General features: G+C 37.6%; 1 protein-coding gene across 1 annotated transcript in view; it reads right to left on the minus strand.

Annotated features, from left to right (window-relative positions):
* LOC115224691 (paired box protein Pax-3-like) overlaps nucleotides 1-17,703 on the minus strand; it is a 55,820-nt gene that overhangs the window by 25,829 nt on the left and 12,288 nt on the right. Inside the window, exon 3 of the mRNA XM_029795548.2 lies at nucleotides 5,208-5,546. Within this exon, the coding sequence (XP_029651408.1) occupies nucleotides 5,208-5,546 (339 nt within the window). The remainder of the gene's footprint in view (nucleotides 1-5,207; nucleotides 5,547-17,703) is intronic.

A 17,703-nucleotide genomic window follows, 5' to 3' on the forward strand; every position in this document is an offset into this window, starting at 1 on the left:
ATACATATATATATAGTTTAAGTAATATGGTATACACAGGGAGTTCTGTTAATTTTAAGCAAAGCTTTCCAGCACACCTGCATTACTTTGAGCCTTACATCACTAGTAAGACTACTTCGTTAGCTACCTGTATAAACAAATTGAACCAAAATCAAGTTACCTGTAGATTAGATTGGTCAATAATAGATTCTGCTACACCTTACACACGTAAGTCTAATAGTTGCCGTCTCTGTACAAAGGAGTCCCTCTATATTCTACTGTTTAGTCAAAAGAACTTAATAAATTGTCAACATGTAGACACAAATTCTCTAAAACTTTGAAATATTATAAAAGATGCAACAAAGATTGACATTAGCATCTATTATTTACCATTTAGAGATATCAAAATAAGGAAATAATTATAAATAAATCGATAAAGTAATTAAAATATTTTTGATTATAGAGATATTTACCCACTAAGCCACCAGACCTCACCTTGTAAAGCAGTGAAAAAATGAGATATTTAAACCTATTTTTATTATTGAGTTGATGCTGTGGCGGATTTAATTATCTTAAATTAATGGGGGGGGGGTGAGTAAGGGTGCAGAAAGATAAAGTGTGATAGGACATCCTGAATAATCTGGTACTGGGTTCAAGACAGACCAGGGTGAGAGTAAGATTCTTTCATCTAAATTTTTTTGTGTGTGTGTGTGTGTATGTTATGGTGCTTAATGTTATCGTTGTAGTCTTATTTATCTTGGAGTCAGATATATTTGTGAATTATTATTATTATTATTATTGCTATGAGTTTGTGCTGTTGTTGAAGCTGAGGCATATTGTATATTGTGAAATCTATGGTTTCTTAGAGTTCCGTTGCCATCGATCAGCCTCGCTCCTCCGTGTCTTCAGCATTAATTATCTCCAGTCTTATTACTGATATTGTTGAATTCATTATTAGGATTGTTATTGCTGTTATTAACTAAAACTTGTTAATCTTTCTTCTATTAGAACTGGCAATAATAGATGCTATGTTTGGTGTTGTAGACGAGGATATTTTAATTAATGATCTGTTAAATATGTGGTGGTATTATTTGTGATTACTAGGAAAGCCTTTCTTAACTATTTAAAAACTTTTTTGCTAAACCCTTAACATTTAATGAAAGTACAGAATAAACAATGGCTCGTATTAAAGGTCGAAAGACTTTAAAGTATGAATATTTTTGACACAAACAGCACGAAAATTCAGTGTATAATATTCTCTCACACAACGTATTTAAATAATGAAATATACATACATATACACACACACACACACATATACATACGTATATATATGTACATAAGTACATATACATACATACACATACATACAAGTATATAGATACATATATTCATACATAGAGATATAGACATGCATACATACACACATTTTTTTTATTACCCAAGGAGACAAACAAGGACAGACAAAGGGATTAAGTCGATTACGTCGACCCCAGTGCGTAACTGGTACTTGTTTAATCGACTCCGAAAGGATGAAAGGCAAAGTTGACCTCGGCGGAATTTGAACTCACAACATAAAGATGGATGAAATGCCGTGTGTGTATATGTATGTATGTGTACGTATATGTGTGTGTATGTATGTCTGAGAGTGTGAATGTATGTGTGTATATATATATGTGTGAATGCATATGTGTGTGTATATATCTATGTATATGTGTGTGTGTAAATGTGTGTGTGTGCATATGTGTCTATGTATGTATTGATATGTGTGTATGTATGTGTGCATATGTTTGTGTATATGTATATAGATGTATATGTGTATGTACGAATGTGTGTATATATATGCGTGTGTGTATGTATATGTGTCTGTATATATGTGTGTATTTATGTGTGTATCTGTATTTGTATGTGTGAATGTATGCATGTATGTGTGTCTGTGTGAATATGTATGTATGTATGTATGTGTGTATCTGTGTGTATGGATGCATCTGTTGGTATGTATTTTTGTGTGTGTATGTATGTGTGTATGTATATAGATGTATATGTGAGTGTATGTATGGATGTGTGTGTATATGTATATCTGTGTGTGTATATGTGTGTGTATGTATGTATGTCTGAGAGTGTGAATGCGATTGTGTGAATGTATATGTGTGTGTGTGTATATATGTATATGTGTGTGAATGCGTATGTGTGTGTATATGTGTGTGTATACGTATGTGTGTACGTATATATGTGCGTGTATAATATGTGATTGTGTATATGTCTGTACATATGTGTATGTAGTTGTACATATATATATGCATGTGTGTATATATATGCATGTGTTTGTGTATACGTATGTGTGTGTGTATGTATGTGTGTCTGTGTGTGCATATGTGTCTATGTATGTATGGATATGTGTATCTATATATGTGTGTATGTATGTGTGCATATGTTTGTGTACATGTATATAGATGTATATGCATATGTATGAATGTGTGTATATATATGCATGTGTGTATGTATGTGTGTATATGTTTGTATATATGTGTGTATGTGTGTATCTGTGTGTATGGATGCATCTGTTGGTATGTATTTTTGTGTGTGTGTATATGTGGGTGTATGTATATAGATGTATATGTGAGTGTATGTATGGATGTGTGTGTATATGTATATCTGTGTGTGTATATGTGTCTGTGTATGCATCTATATATGTGTATATATATATGTGTGTGTGTATATGCGTTTGTATGTGTGTGTAGCTGTATGTGTGTATGCATGTATGTATTTGTGTGTGCATGTATGTACGAATATGTGTGTATGTATATGTGCGTGTATTTGCATGTTTATCCGCATGTATGTGTGTGTGTATGTATGCATATGTGTGTGTCTGTATGTGTGTAGGTAATATGTGTGTGTGTGTTTATGTATGTGTATATGTATCTGTGTTTGTGTGTATGTGTGTACATGTGCGTCTGTGTGTGTGTGTATGTGTGTGAATGTGTGCATTTATGTATATGTGTGTGTGTGTATGTGGGTGTATATGTCTGAATGTGTGTGTGTATATGTGTGTATGTTTACGTATATGTGTGTGTGAATGTATGTGTGTGTGTATATATGTATATGTGCGTATACGTATGTGTGTACGTATATATACGTATGTGTGTACGTATATATATGTGTGTGTGTATATATGATTGTGTATATGTGTGTATGCATGTGTGTGCATATGTGTATGTAGGTGTACATATATGTATGCATATGTAGGTGTGTATATCTATGTGTGTGTGTGCATATGTGTCTGTATGTATGGATATGTGTATCTATATATGTGTGTATGTATGTGTGCATATGTTTGTGTACATGTATATAGATGTATATGCGTATGTATGCATGTGTGTATGTATATGTGTATTTGTATGTGTGTATGTATGCATGTATGTGTGTCTGTGTGAATATGTTTGTGTGTATGTGTGTATCTGTGTGTGTATGGATGCATCTGTTGGTATGTATTTTTGTGTGTGTGTGTATGTGTGTATATGTGGGTGTATGTATATAGATGTATATGTGAGTGTATGTATGGATGTGTGTGTATATGTATATCTGTGTGTGTATATGTGTCTGTGTATGCATCTATATATGTGTATATATATGTGTGTGTGTGTGTGTGTGTGTATATGCGTTTGTATGTGTGTGTAGCTGTATGTACGTATGTGTGTGTGCATGTATGTACGAATATGTGTGTGTATTTGCATGTTTGTCTGCATGTATGTGTGTGTGTGTGTATGTATGCATATGTGTGTAGGTATATGTGTGTTTGTGTTTATGTATGTGTATATGTATCTGTGTCTGTGTGTATGTGTGTACATGTGCGTCTGTGTGTGTGTGCATGTATGTATGTGTGAATGTGTGTATATATATGCATGTGTGTATGTATATGTGTGTATTTATATGTGTATTTGTATGTGTGTATGTATGTGTGTCTGTGTGAATGTTTGTATATATGTATGTATGTGTGTATCTGTGTGTGTATGGATGCATCTGTTTGTATGTATTTGTGTGTGTGTGTGTATGTATGTGTGTTTGTATGTATGTTTTTTATATGTGGATGTATGTATATGTGTACATGTATGTCTGTGTTTGCATGTATGGATATGTGTCTCTGTGTGTATATGTGTGTGTGCCTGTGTATGTGCGTGTGTGTATGTATATGTAGCTAATATGCGCGTCTGTGTGTCTGGATGTTTGTATGTATGTGTACATGTCTGTTAGTATATGTGTGCGTGTTTGTGTGTGTGTATATATGTATGTATGTGTTCGTGTGTATGCATGTATATGTGTATGTGTGCGTGTATATGTGTGTATATGTTATGTATGTGTTTGTGTATGTATATATAAATGTGTGTATGTATATGTGTCGGTGCGTGTGTATGTATGTATGTGTGCGTGTGTATGTATGTATATGTGTGCGTGCGTGTGTATATACGTGTATGTGTGTATCTATATATGTGTGTGTGTGTGTGTGTGTGTGTATGTATGTATGTGTGTGTGTAGATATGTATGTAGAGCAAGACCCCCAAAACTGCTGTGTTGGGGACAACAAGGATTTTGAGGTTGGTATTTGGATGTCGAATGTCACGTGTATCAAAACTTCTAACGTGCGAAAAGGGACCCAGCCAGACCCCTGGCATCCGCCCTCACAGAATCTACCAGAACAAACAAGACCGAACGTTCTGAGAAGCAAAACAACAGCAATAACAGAGACTTGAGTGTAATGCGTCACACGACGACGCTTCGGAAATCCAGTCTTGCCACCCGGAAGAATATCAGAAAATATGGCATAAATGCTATCAACTGTTTTTGGTGTTTATAAAAAATGTGTTTTCAAAAAAAAATATATATATATATTTATTACTTTAAAATAAAATTGATAAAACAAATACCTGACGTTCATTTTTAATGCATTCCGGCAGATTCGAACAGCTTCATATTTCTCATTTCTATTACTCTTTCTCTTTGTGTACGCGTTTGTAGCGTTTTTTTTACACAGAGTCTGCCACCAAGCCTAGAATGAGCACTCATCCTACACTTCTCTCTCTCTCTCTCTCTCTCTCTCTCTCTCTCTCTCTCTCTCTCTCTCTCTCTCTCTCTCTCTCTCTCTCCACACGGTGTAAATCATGACTGAAGACATCAACCAACCAACATTTATGTTTTTATTATCATCATATCGAAGCATACACTTCACTTACCTTGAGCTGTTGACAACGTATAACTTGAATCTGGCAGGACGTAATGAGAACCGGGTACAGTTTGGGGTGGAATTAAGCCATTCAGGGTACTTAGTTGATTATTGCCTACTTGCTTGCGCCATCGTGCTCTGCGATTGCTGAACCAAACCTGGACTCGTGCCTCGGTCAATTTGGTTCTCTGGGCCAGTTCCTCGCGGGTATAAATATCAGGGTAGTGTGTCCGTTCGAAGGCTTTCTCCAGTTCTTCCAGCTGGTCAGCAGTAAAGGTGGTCCGGCTTCGTCGTTGTTTCCGTTTCACGTGGAAACCCGGTTCCGAGTCGACATCCGATAAATCTATATCTGACGAAAGAACAAAAATAAATAAATAAATAAATATATATATATATATATATATATATATATATATACATACATGCATATGTATATATTATATATACACATACATGTATGTACTCCCTATATATATATATATGAGAGAGAGAAGTTGAAAATGTGCTGAGAATATATTAGAATTAATTAGAATTTAATTATGTTTTCAAATATAGGAATACACTTTGCCAGTTTCACATTAGATTTTCAAAAGTGTATAGTATATGGTGAGCTACGTCGAACGATATATATATATATATATATATATATATATATATATATATATATATATATATATATATATATATGTTGATCCATAGTAGAAACATGAGCTGCTAAAATAGAACTTCACACAAATGTTAAGAGAACGGAATAGATGTCTTCCAACCAATCAAGTTATGTTGTACTGTTTGCTTTGAACGGTTTCCAAATTGAATGTTACTGAAGACTTCAAATACTTAGGTGGTTGGGTGAGCATTTCGGAAGTAGATATCAAGACCAGGAAGGCACAAACTAAAGAAGGTCTGGAACTCCAAATTGTCCAGGGAAACCAAAGTCAAGTTGTTCATTGCAACTGTCACATCAGAGTGAAACGGGGACGCTGATTAAGAAATTTAAAAAACGGGCTGAATAGGTGCTACACAAGGATGCTACGAATGGCCTTAATATATGAAACGGCAGCGACATATGACTAATGAATCCCTTTATGGAAACCTGCCGAAAGGTTAGCGAGAAGATCAGGTAAAGACGACTGCGGCTCTCTGGCCAGTGTGTGGGCCACCCTGGATTGGAAACACCAAAATTACTCTAGTGGAACGCACATCATGGTGATGTAAGCAGAGGAAAACATCATCACACACACATCGACATCTTCATCGTAAGAGACTGGCTTGGAATTTATTTAGGACCTGGAGGCAGTGTGGTGGGTGGGCTTTGTTGCTGCAACCCGGTCATTATTTTAATGATGATATGGTTTACCCCCTCCCAAAAAAAAGATGAGGTAAAAGAACAAGAAACGGAGTGTTTTAGGTCGACGCTTAGGAAAAATGGATGAAGTGTTTAAGGTTTCGAGCATAAGCACTTCTCCGGAAAGGATAGAAGAGGAGAGAGAAAAAGAAAGAAAAGTGTCTGAATTGAACGGTCGAGGAATGCTGAAATGTACGTGTGTGTGTGTGTGTGTGTTTACACGTGCAAACATGTATATGTACACGCATGGGACTAAAGAACAATATCAAAGTGGTGTGTGTGTGTGTGTGTAGGGCAGCGGTGAAGAATTGAGTTGGAGGAAGAACAATGAGGAAAATAGCGAATTAGCAACGACAACAATGCCATGGTTAGAATAGTGTAAGGTAACTAAAAACAAATGGCAGTTTGATGGCGAGAAAATTAATAAAGAGTCGAGAGTGGGCGGTTGAATAGTGAAAGGAGAGATTTCTATTGCATTCGGTATAAATAGATTGAATTTTTATTAGGCATAAATGAAATATTTTATTGTCTATGAATAGAGATATTAAATACAATATAGTTTATTAATATAAATTAGATACGTTTTATTAAATTGCTTGATGGATGTGGATATGCAGAAATATATTAACGTGCGTGTGTGTACGTGTGCGATAAATAAATACACACACCCATACATATATATTTATATATATACACTTCCATATACACACACACACATATATATACACACACACACACATATATATACACACACACACATATATACACACACACACATATATATATATATATATATATATATATATATATATATCCTTAAATCCTTAAAAATGTTTCAGCCCGAAAGCCGCGGCCATGCTGGGGCACATAATCTTTTACTAGTTTCAGTCATTAGACTGCGGCCATGCTGGGGCACCGCCTTGAAGAATTTTTGATCGAATGAATCGACCCTAGTACTTATTTTCTTTTTAAAGCGTGGTACTTATTCTATCTCCCCCCCCTTTGCCGAACCGCTAATTTATAGACATAAACAAACGAATACCGGTTGTCAAGCGTTTGTAGGGGATAAACATAGATACAAAGACGCACACACACATATTTAAATAGAGGTTAAAATAACCACCTTAAAGGATAGAAAGTATCCGATGAATTGTTATTTGTTTGTTAATCTGTTATTTTGTTGTGAATAGAATATTTTACTAAAATAAGTTTAACACATTTCTATAATTAAGAGATGAGGAATTATTTTACATTCGACGGATATTTGTCCTCATCTTGTATGTTGTTAGCACAACGTTTCGGCTGATATACCCTCCAGCCTTCATCAGGTGTCTTGGGGAAATTTCCAATCTGGGTTCTTATTCCTAAGGTATTTTTCGATATTATTATTATTCATGTCACTGCCTGGAATCAAACTCGGAATCTTGGTGTTAGTAGCCCGCGCTCTTAACCACTATGCCATATGCCCGAGTTCGATTCCAGGCAGTGACCTGAATAATAATAATATCGAAAAATACCTTAGGAATAAGAACCCAGGTTGGACATTTCCCCAAGACACCTGATGAAGGCTGGAGGGTATATCAGCCGAAACTTTGTGCTAACAACATACAAGACGAGGACAAATATCCGTCGAATGTAAATAATGTAAATAATGTAATAGGTTTCAGTATAAATCTTGGTTTAGAAATATTCAAATGAAGAGAAACCAAGATGAAAGAGATCTGCTCTGGAAGATGAGGCCAGCGAAATGTTTTGCCGCTTAACCAGCCAGACAGGATAAGCATGGAATTGAACTTGCGGCACAACGATGACAACAGAACATGATGGGGGGGGGGGGGATTTTGATGAATAAACGATTTTCCCATGTAATTTATTTGAACGATTAATTAAAGCTTGAAATACAGGAAAACTGGTTTATACACATCTACACACATGTTTATGTGTATATGAGTGTAAATGTGTGTGTGTTATACGACGGGCTTCTTTCAGTTTCCGTCTACCATATCCCTCACCAGGCTTTGGTTGTCCCAGGACTATAATAGAAGACACTTGCCAAAGGTGCCATTTAGTGGAGTTGAACTCAGAACCATGTGGTTGGGATGCAAACTTCTCAACCACAGTCACACACACACACACACACACACACACAGATTCATAGATTCACCCGTATAATCGTTCACGTGATGTATGATTGGCTCCTGACACAAAAGCATATCTTTACACACGCTCAAATGCACGCACGCACGCACGCGCGCGCGCGCACACACACACACACACACACACACACACACACACACACACACACACACACACACACACACACACACACACACACACATATATATATATGGTTAATATTTTGCAATTTTGAAAATAAAAACTGAAACCTTTTGCGAAACATTTGGTGAGTTGGTTTGGTACAATTTTAAACAATTTTTAATAAATGGAATTCTTTTGAATATTTTTCATTTGTTTTTCATTTTAGTGGGAAATCAATTAATTGAAAATAATTTTTAATTAACAAAATCTGCTGATAAAGCACAAATTCCTGGCATCTCTGCTCCATTGTAGACATTTAGTAACGGTTTTTGAAGATTATTGAATTCTAGCGTGAACACAAGGTCACGTCGATAGATTTATGAGGGGAGGGGCCAGGGTTATTGTTGTTACAATGGAACCAACTATTTCAGTGGGGAACGGGGGGGGGGTGAACCGAAACGACACAACAAACATGAAAAAGGAAAAAGAGAATTTGTCCTTGGTACTATCTACGTCTGTGTGTTTGTATATTTATGCGTATGGATGGGTGGTGGGTTTATCCATAGCTGTCTATGTGTGTGTGTGTATATATGCATGTGTTTATATGTAAATATATGTAAGTATGGGTTTGTGGTGTGTGTGTGTGTGTAAGGCGCGTGGCTGAGTGGTTAGAGTACTCGCCTCACGATCGTAAGTTCGTGGGTTCGATTTCCAGCGGAGCGTTGTGTCTTTGAGCAGGGGCACTTTATTCCAGTCCGTGTTGTACTGTATTCCAAAAGGCCAACCTCGTCACGTCGAATCTAGCCACAAGCGTATTGCGTATCTGTGGAGTACTCAGCCACTTGAACAAGAAACAGAGTTTCATGAGTTGGCTGTTCTGTCGATCGGTTCAACTGCAACACTCGTCGTCGCAACCGGTGGAGTGCCTGTCTGTATATGTTTGTATCTGTATATATGCATGTGTTTATGTAAGTTCTCATTACGTGCGTGTGTATGTACCTGAGCATATTTGTATGTCTGTCTATACAGACAGGCGGCAGATATGATACGTGAGCATATCTGTGTGTGTGTGTGTGTGTGTGTGTGTGTGTGTATTATGAGAAGATTTTCCATTGAGTAAAGTACGGAACGCACTGCAGACAGCCAAAGTAAGACCAAAATCTCGATTTGCGCAGTAAAGTTGTGAACTTCACATCTCATCTGTTTACATTGAACACACACGTGTAACACTTTCTCGTTGGTTGTCCACGCATTCACAGCAAGGAGCCATTACGATGAATTATAAATTAGTCTGCAAAAATAAAACTGGATGCGAAAGCACTTTCGTCTGACAACAGTAACAACACTCTACATAGAATGTTTTAAAAATTTGTTTATTAAATAAGGTAACTTTACTAATATTTAATGACAAACTCATTATCAACAGAAAAATACAAAACACTTAAAATCAACGACGGAATCTACCACAAGTAGAATAACTTTAAATTCGGCGTTGATGATTTTTCCAGTTATAACAATATTTTCGTGATCTTTTGCAACTTAGTGCAAAATGCACAAGCACCACGCCGTCATTACAGTGTTTGCTCCAAAAGTGACCACCTGAAACGAAGAATCATGGGTTCAAAGACTTCCAGGGAATATTTTGGACTTTGTGGCAACAGCATTATGAGAAGATGCGGAATGCAGAATGATGTTAAGGTTTTCGTTTGCAACAACACATTGATAGAGTTTAACCTTTCTCTTTGTTCGCTCCACAATATCGAACATCCTCTCACCAATTGCCACCTCTTTATTCAAAGAATTAACAGAGAGATTGAGTGTGGCATTGAACTCAGCTGTAGTCAATGGCGCTTCATTAGTGTTTAGATATTTCTGTATATGAGAGACTCAGTCACTGAATCTTTAGAATATCAGATAAAAACACTTCTTGTAGTGTTTGTTTCTGTCTGTTCGGGGGTTTTTTTACGTTCAGGATTCAATATTTTCCGAGGTTAACTTTGCTTTTATCTTTCCGGATAAATGTGATGGCAACAAAAGGAATCTATTTCAAAATGTTAAAATCAAGAGAGAAAACAACAGAGATATTACATTCGTTTGCAGCTGAGACAAAACTGAATGTCGATCGTTCGATGGAGACAACGACACGGAAACATGAGGAAATCTCGAGTGGGAAAAGCCGAAACACGAAACCAGATAAATCTGTCGCATAAAATGAAACTGCCAACAACAAATATTCTAATAAACTAAACAAACCAACTCCTGGAACAATATAAACATATAAGTACAACGAAGTATATACATCAGATACGACATACAATAAGCAACCGATGAACACACCAAAAGATCATAAAACAGAACACAAGATCTCTTACGTTTAACTTTAAACTAATAATATACTAGAAATGCATCTAAGTTTATTGGGGAAAAAAACTTTAGCGAACCACAAGTCTTTAAACAGCAAAAACCTAATGATGGCCGATGGGGTTTATAAATTGCATTGCTAATCTGAAAGTTATAAACTCAACGACTCCAACTGTTATATTGGCTTTCCAGTGCGATACTCTCCTGTCAGCAATCACTCCACACAGCGGATAACAAAAGTAGACAGGAAAACATTAGTAAATAATACAGTTATACTGTATTATTCCCAGACAAATAGGATAATAGAAGCAGAATTACAACACTGAACAAAACGAAGATATAAACACACCACAAACATCGATCATAAACAACAATAAACGTCCGACTGTTAAAGTTCCGGCACCAACCACATTGACCCTGCTTGTTATAAGACCTCACTTCATCCTGAAGATGTGACTGTGACGGGCGAGAGACGTTCATGACGGATTTGGCAATATATATGTATGTGTATAATACATACATACGTGTGTGTGTGTGTGTGTGTGTGTGTGTGCGTTTCTGAGTATGCAGGTATATATGTATGTCTGCAGGTATATATGTATGTCTGTACATATGCATTGTTTATTATGATGTGTATCTTAATTACATGGCGACTTAGCCATTCAACAAATATTGATCGATGCAATAAATACTGGGGACGACATGATTGCCTGAAACCCTTAGCGACGCTGCTCCAGCATGGCCGCAGTCCAATGGTTGAAACCCTTCAACGAACTCAACACAAAATATGCAGACAGATCGATAGGTGTGATGAGGGGAGGGGGGGCAAGCAAAGAAATAGAGAGAGGGGGGGATCGAAATGAAGGTGGGGGGGGTCATACATGTTCGATTAATAGCAAAGATTTTGTTATACCAACAATATCGAATGCAGTCTAATTGTTTAGAAATGTATTCCTTTTGATATACATACATACATACATATATATATATATATATATATATATGTGTGTGTGTGTGTTGTGTGTGTGTGTGTACTGATGTAATCATTATATGTGTGTGTGTGTGTTTATAGATTTGCGGAGTTTGATTTGTTTTTTTTTGTGTTTTTTTTTCATGTCGTTGGCGGTGACAATTAGAGAGGCATTTCAAAGGAATATCGCTGCAATTCATCCCCGCCCCCACCACGACCACCACCACAAATCTCTGTTTATCACATAATATATTCATTATGGATTTAATTTACACTACATTACAAAACATTACTAAAATATTAATAAAACTTCTTGAATAAAATATTAAGCATTTTCACAGATTTTCGGTTCTTTTTTTTTTTTATGTAATAAAATTGATGTCACACCATTGTGCTGTGTCCCCTTCTCTCACACCCGAAGTTCTGGTCCCCTTTTTACTGCTGTATTTTGAAAAGAAAAAATAATAATCAACTCATGTTGAAACTTGTCACCTCACCTCAAAGAAAACAAAAAAAACTTTCAGAGTGAGACACCGACCGACCGACCGACCAGCCGGGCACTAACACTGTCACCTACGAAACTATGTGATATAATGTACAACAACAACAACAACGATAATGATAATTAAGGGTTTATTGATGTTCATAATGATGATGATGATGATGATGAGACGAAGACGACGGTAATGGAGATGATGGTGGTGGTGGTGGTGGCGATAATGATGAAGGTGATGATGATAATGGTAGATGTTGGTAGTGAAGACGATGATGATGATGATGGTAGTGGTGGTAGTGGTGGTGGTGGTGATGAAGTTGCAAAGTTATCACAGACAAATGGCTGCCCAGTTGTCATTGTGAAGGACGGGGTGAAAAAAAAAACGATGACATAATAATAATAATAATAATAATAATAATAATAATTTCCAATTTTGGAAGTGTGCCAGAACACGAGAAACAGCTTTGTTGGCCAAACGCCCCACCCCACCCGCCCATCTCAGAACTTTTTAGTTCAAAGCTTTCTGGCAATCCGCTCCCCCCACTTCAAGCAATAATAGTCCTTTCTACTAAAGGCACAAGGCCTGGAATTTGAGGGGGTGGGGACGAGTCGGTTATCGACCTCGAAAGGATGAAAAGTGAAGTGGACCTCGGCGGAATTTGAACTCAGAACGTAGCGACGAGCGATATGCTGGTCCCCCCGGTAGGCGAGGCTCTGAGAGCTCCCGGGGGACCGAATCCGAGGGAAGGCTGACTTGTACAATTCGGCTTCTCAGGTCTGTCACTGAGCACCCAAGCGGCACAAGTCACTGCGGGTCAGAGACGCAGGAGAGCTTGCCCGAAGGCTCGCCATCCCGTGGCCCACCACTGAGGGATGCCGACCCCGAAAGTCGACCTCGGCGGAATTTGAACTCAGAACGTAGTGACGGGCGAGATGCTTAGCGGTATTTCGCTCGTCGTTACGTTCTGAGTTCAAATTCCGCTGAGGTCGAATTTGCCTTTCATCCTTTCGGTATCCACTTCAGCACTGGAGTCGATGTAATCGACTAACACCGCTCCACCGAAATTTTAGGCCTTCTGCTTACAGTACACATTATTATTATTATTATTATTATTATTAATATACCTTTCATCTTTTCGGGGTCGATAAATTAAGTACCACTAAACTACAGAGGTCGATGCTATCGACTTACCTCCTCCCCCCAAAATTGCAGACCTTGTGCCTACAGTAGAAAGGATTATTATTATTAAGGCGGTGAGCTGGCAGAATCGTTAGCATGCCGGACGAAATGCTTAGGGCCATTTAGTCCGTCGCTACGTTCTGAGTTTAAATGCCGCTGGGGTCGATTTTGCCTTTCACCCTTTCGGGGCCGATAGAATAAGTATCAGCCAAGCTGTATGGCCCTGTGTCAAAAATTGGAAAGAAATATTATTAAACCTTTTCAAATATTTGAAGAGGGAGGCGAAGGCCGATGGAGGGGTGAGGAAATTTGTTTTTGAGTTTTTGTCGTATCTTCTTCATGTTTGCCCTTTTTTTTTTAATCGAGAGAAACCTCGTTTGTTTGTGACTTGTATTCCGTTTCTCTACACCAGCCTCACTGATATGGAAACAAGTCATTATCGTCATTTATAATATTACTATTACATAACAAACAAAATATCTGATCGGTAATTAAAACGACATCACCAACACACACAGGGTTGGATGAAGGTGTGTGTGTGTGTGTGTGTGTGTGTGTGCGCCGGCGCGTGGTTCTTCTGTTTGTCATTAAAATGGTAAACAGTGGTTCCAGCGGTGGAGACTCAATCAAACATGCATAAATCAAAGAGTTTATTGCAATTAGACCAATATAAGAGAGAATTGGCTGGATGCACTGATACATATATACAGACATACACACAAACAAATATATAAATATATATCATATATATATATATATATATATATATATATATACACACACACACAAATCTATATACATTCATACTCATAAAAAAGTACATGTACAAGCTCATACAAATATATATATATCCATACATACATACACACACACACAGAAATAATTAAATATATACATATACCTACATATATATATATCTACATATTGAAGTATATACACACACATATATATATATATATGCAAATATATATATAGTGCACATATATGCACCTACACACAAATACACTACGGGGGAGAGTGTGTGTGTGTGTGTGTGTGTTTATTGTGAAGCTATTATTCCCGATGTGTTGATGTATTTAGTTCCAACCGTGAAATCCCATTCAATCACGTGAAACGCCGAGTGGTTTTATGGAAAATTCTTTCTCTTAAAATGGCTCGCATCAAATAATTCCATTTTAAATTCATGTTAAAATGTTTTCCTCACATTTTACTCAGCTTTCAATGCTTCCCCACCCCCACCGCTTCCTCTTTTGTTTATCGTTTTTTTTTTTCTATTCAAAAATATTATTTTTAGATCCGCCCGTCGTGGTGGTCACGGTACTCCTTCTTTTGTCTCACATTTTTTCATCCTTTTTTCGTTTCCTTGTTTTTCCCGCTTCTTTTTTTTTTTGTTTTTTTACTTTTTTCTTGTTATTGTTCTGGTTGTTGTTTTTGTTGTCATCGCTGCTGTTTTTATTTATATTTATTTATCTATTTTCTCTCTGGGGAACGAGACAACCCCCATCCCTCCCCCACCCCCCATTATTGCCGTAAACTCACCATTTGTTAACTCTCCAAACCAGTTTCGAATCACGCCTACAAACTGTTTCACTTCCTTTATGGCCCCTAATCCTTTTCCTTACATTACTAATATCACAACTTCCAGATCACCCGAACCCTCCAATCTCTTTGAATTTTCTTTTTTTTTTTTCGTACTTTGTCCCACGTCCACATCCATGTTGGCCAACTAGAAATCTTCCTCAATCAGCCCCTGCTAAACCAAGAAAAAGCACATTGCATAATGTAGTCCTAGATACACAATGTCTCGAAAAACAGTGCGTGCAAATCTGGTAATGCGCCCAATCCAGATGTAATACAAAGGCCTCCACCCAGAGGCACCTTATGGCAAAAAGTGGTCGCCACTGAATATGACAAGAGTAACGCGGCTTCCATTACACGCAACAGAGCAAAGCCGACCGCAGAATTTCAACTCAGATGGAAATGAGTTGCAACAAACCAACGCTCCAATTCGCCTTGTTTGTATGTAGGAATGTTCTTTTTTGTTTTCAATTAAGAAGAAGGAGCTATTTTCTAACAAAGATACAAAGCTCCATCGTTGAAATGTAGATTACGAAAAAAACGTCACATTTTAAACTTGAGAAAAGTCTTGCAGAGTCTTACTGTTCCACTTACAAGATTGTATTTGTAATGTGTGAGTTGGTTGGTTGATTTCTTTTTCTGGAAATCCAAGCTTATCCAGATTGATAATCTTAGCTAAGATACAGCAGTCACGAACAACATGCCTGGGACATCTCATATATATATATATCTAACGAGACATCCCCTTCTTTATGCATGGACCTGATGTGACACAAAACTGCACACAGCTTGATGCAACATAATTTGATGCACAAAATCGTGCCCATAACGAACAGTTTCAGGATAAGTTGAAACGATCGTCGCCCTGAATAAAGACATCTGTCTTCCGTTTAGTACTACTGTCTCAGCTAACAATTCTTGAAGTAGAATCAGCGGAAATAGACCACAACCGTGGATGTCACCAGGGAGCCACAGCTGTGAACGTGCTTTACTCAACACACTAATTGACACATACCCATTAGTGCCCACCACTGCCCAAATTACATATATATAATGTGTGTGTGTGCGTTCATACATTCATACAAAACGCATAAACTTACGTACATACAACCCGAAGTGTCAACATTAATCTACGATTGAATAATTGAGCATTTATTCACATGAAACCATTGGTAGTCCATCCGCCAATGATTTGTAGTTTATTACTTATCCATCCATCCATCTTTCAGTGTGCGTGTGTGAGCAGCGATACGTAAGATATCGATTCTCTTAGTCTGAACAGAGGTCTCAATAGTTTTCCCACTTTTCTCGTAAACATTTGAGTTCTTTGCAAAATCTTCCATCTACTTATTTTGGTAACGTAGCAAATGTCGAAGTGCGCGCGTGCGTGTACGCATGTGTAATTTTGTGCGTGTGTGTATGTGTGGATAAATGTGTGTAGGTGGGTAACTGTGTGTGTGTGTGTGTGTGTGTGTGTGTGTGTGTGTGTGTGTGCGTGAGCTGATGCTGCTAATGGTTCGTTGTGCGAAACTATCCAGCCAGCCAGCCAGCCAGCCAGCCAGACAACCATCGTTGCCGTCCGTCCATCTCCGTCCATCTCCGTCACTCTGTCTAACTTCAACATCCAATATTGGAAAATAAAATAAAATAAAATAGAGAAAATATACGAAAAAAAAAAACCTACAAAAGAAAACTAACCTCGGCATGCGCAATAACGAACTTCCGGTCGATTAACAAAGCGAATGACACGCGTTATTTTTGTGTGAAATGTTTGTGTTTTTGAAGTGATTTTTGGGTGGAGCAGTCGCTTAATTGAATTAACTGGCACCACACACACACACACACACACGCACATATAGACACACACATACATACACGCACACAACATGAATAATAATAAAAAATACATTATTATTATTGTTATTGTTATTATTGTTATTTAGCCCTGTGGCCGTCGTCGTCGTCATCATCAAGTACAACAACAACAACAACAACACTAATGTTAGAAACAACCATAATTTAGCAGCTGGATAACTATTGGATGGACATTAGAGACAACAACAGCAACAACAACACCAGGAATGGAAAGGAAACGGGAAAGGAGGCGGGTGGGGGTGGGGATGGGAGGTGAAGAGGAAGAAAGAGAGGAAGGGGGGGAGGGAGGTAAATAATAAAAATAATCATAAATCACTATAATGATAACAACAACAACAAAAGACAATGAAAAGCTGAACGAACGGGATATGGGGGGGGAGTATGTGTGTGTGTGTGTGTGATGGTGGCGAGTGGGTGTTGGCGGTGGCGACGGTGAGAGTGG

This window comes from Octopus sinensis, linkage group LG26, assembly GCF_006345805.1.
Source record: "Octopus sinensis linkage group LG26, ASM634580v1, whole genome shotgun sequence".
In the NCBI taxonomy this organism is placed as follows: Eukaryota; Metazoa; Mollusca; class Cephalopoda; order Octopoda; family Octopodidae; genus Octopus; species Octopus sinensis.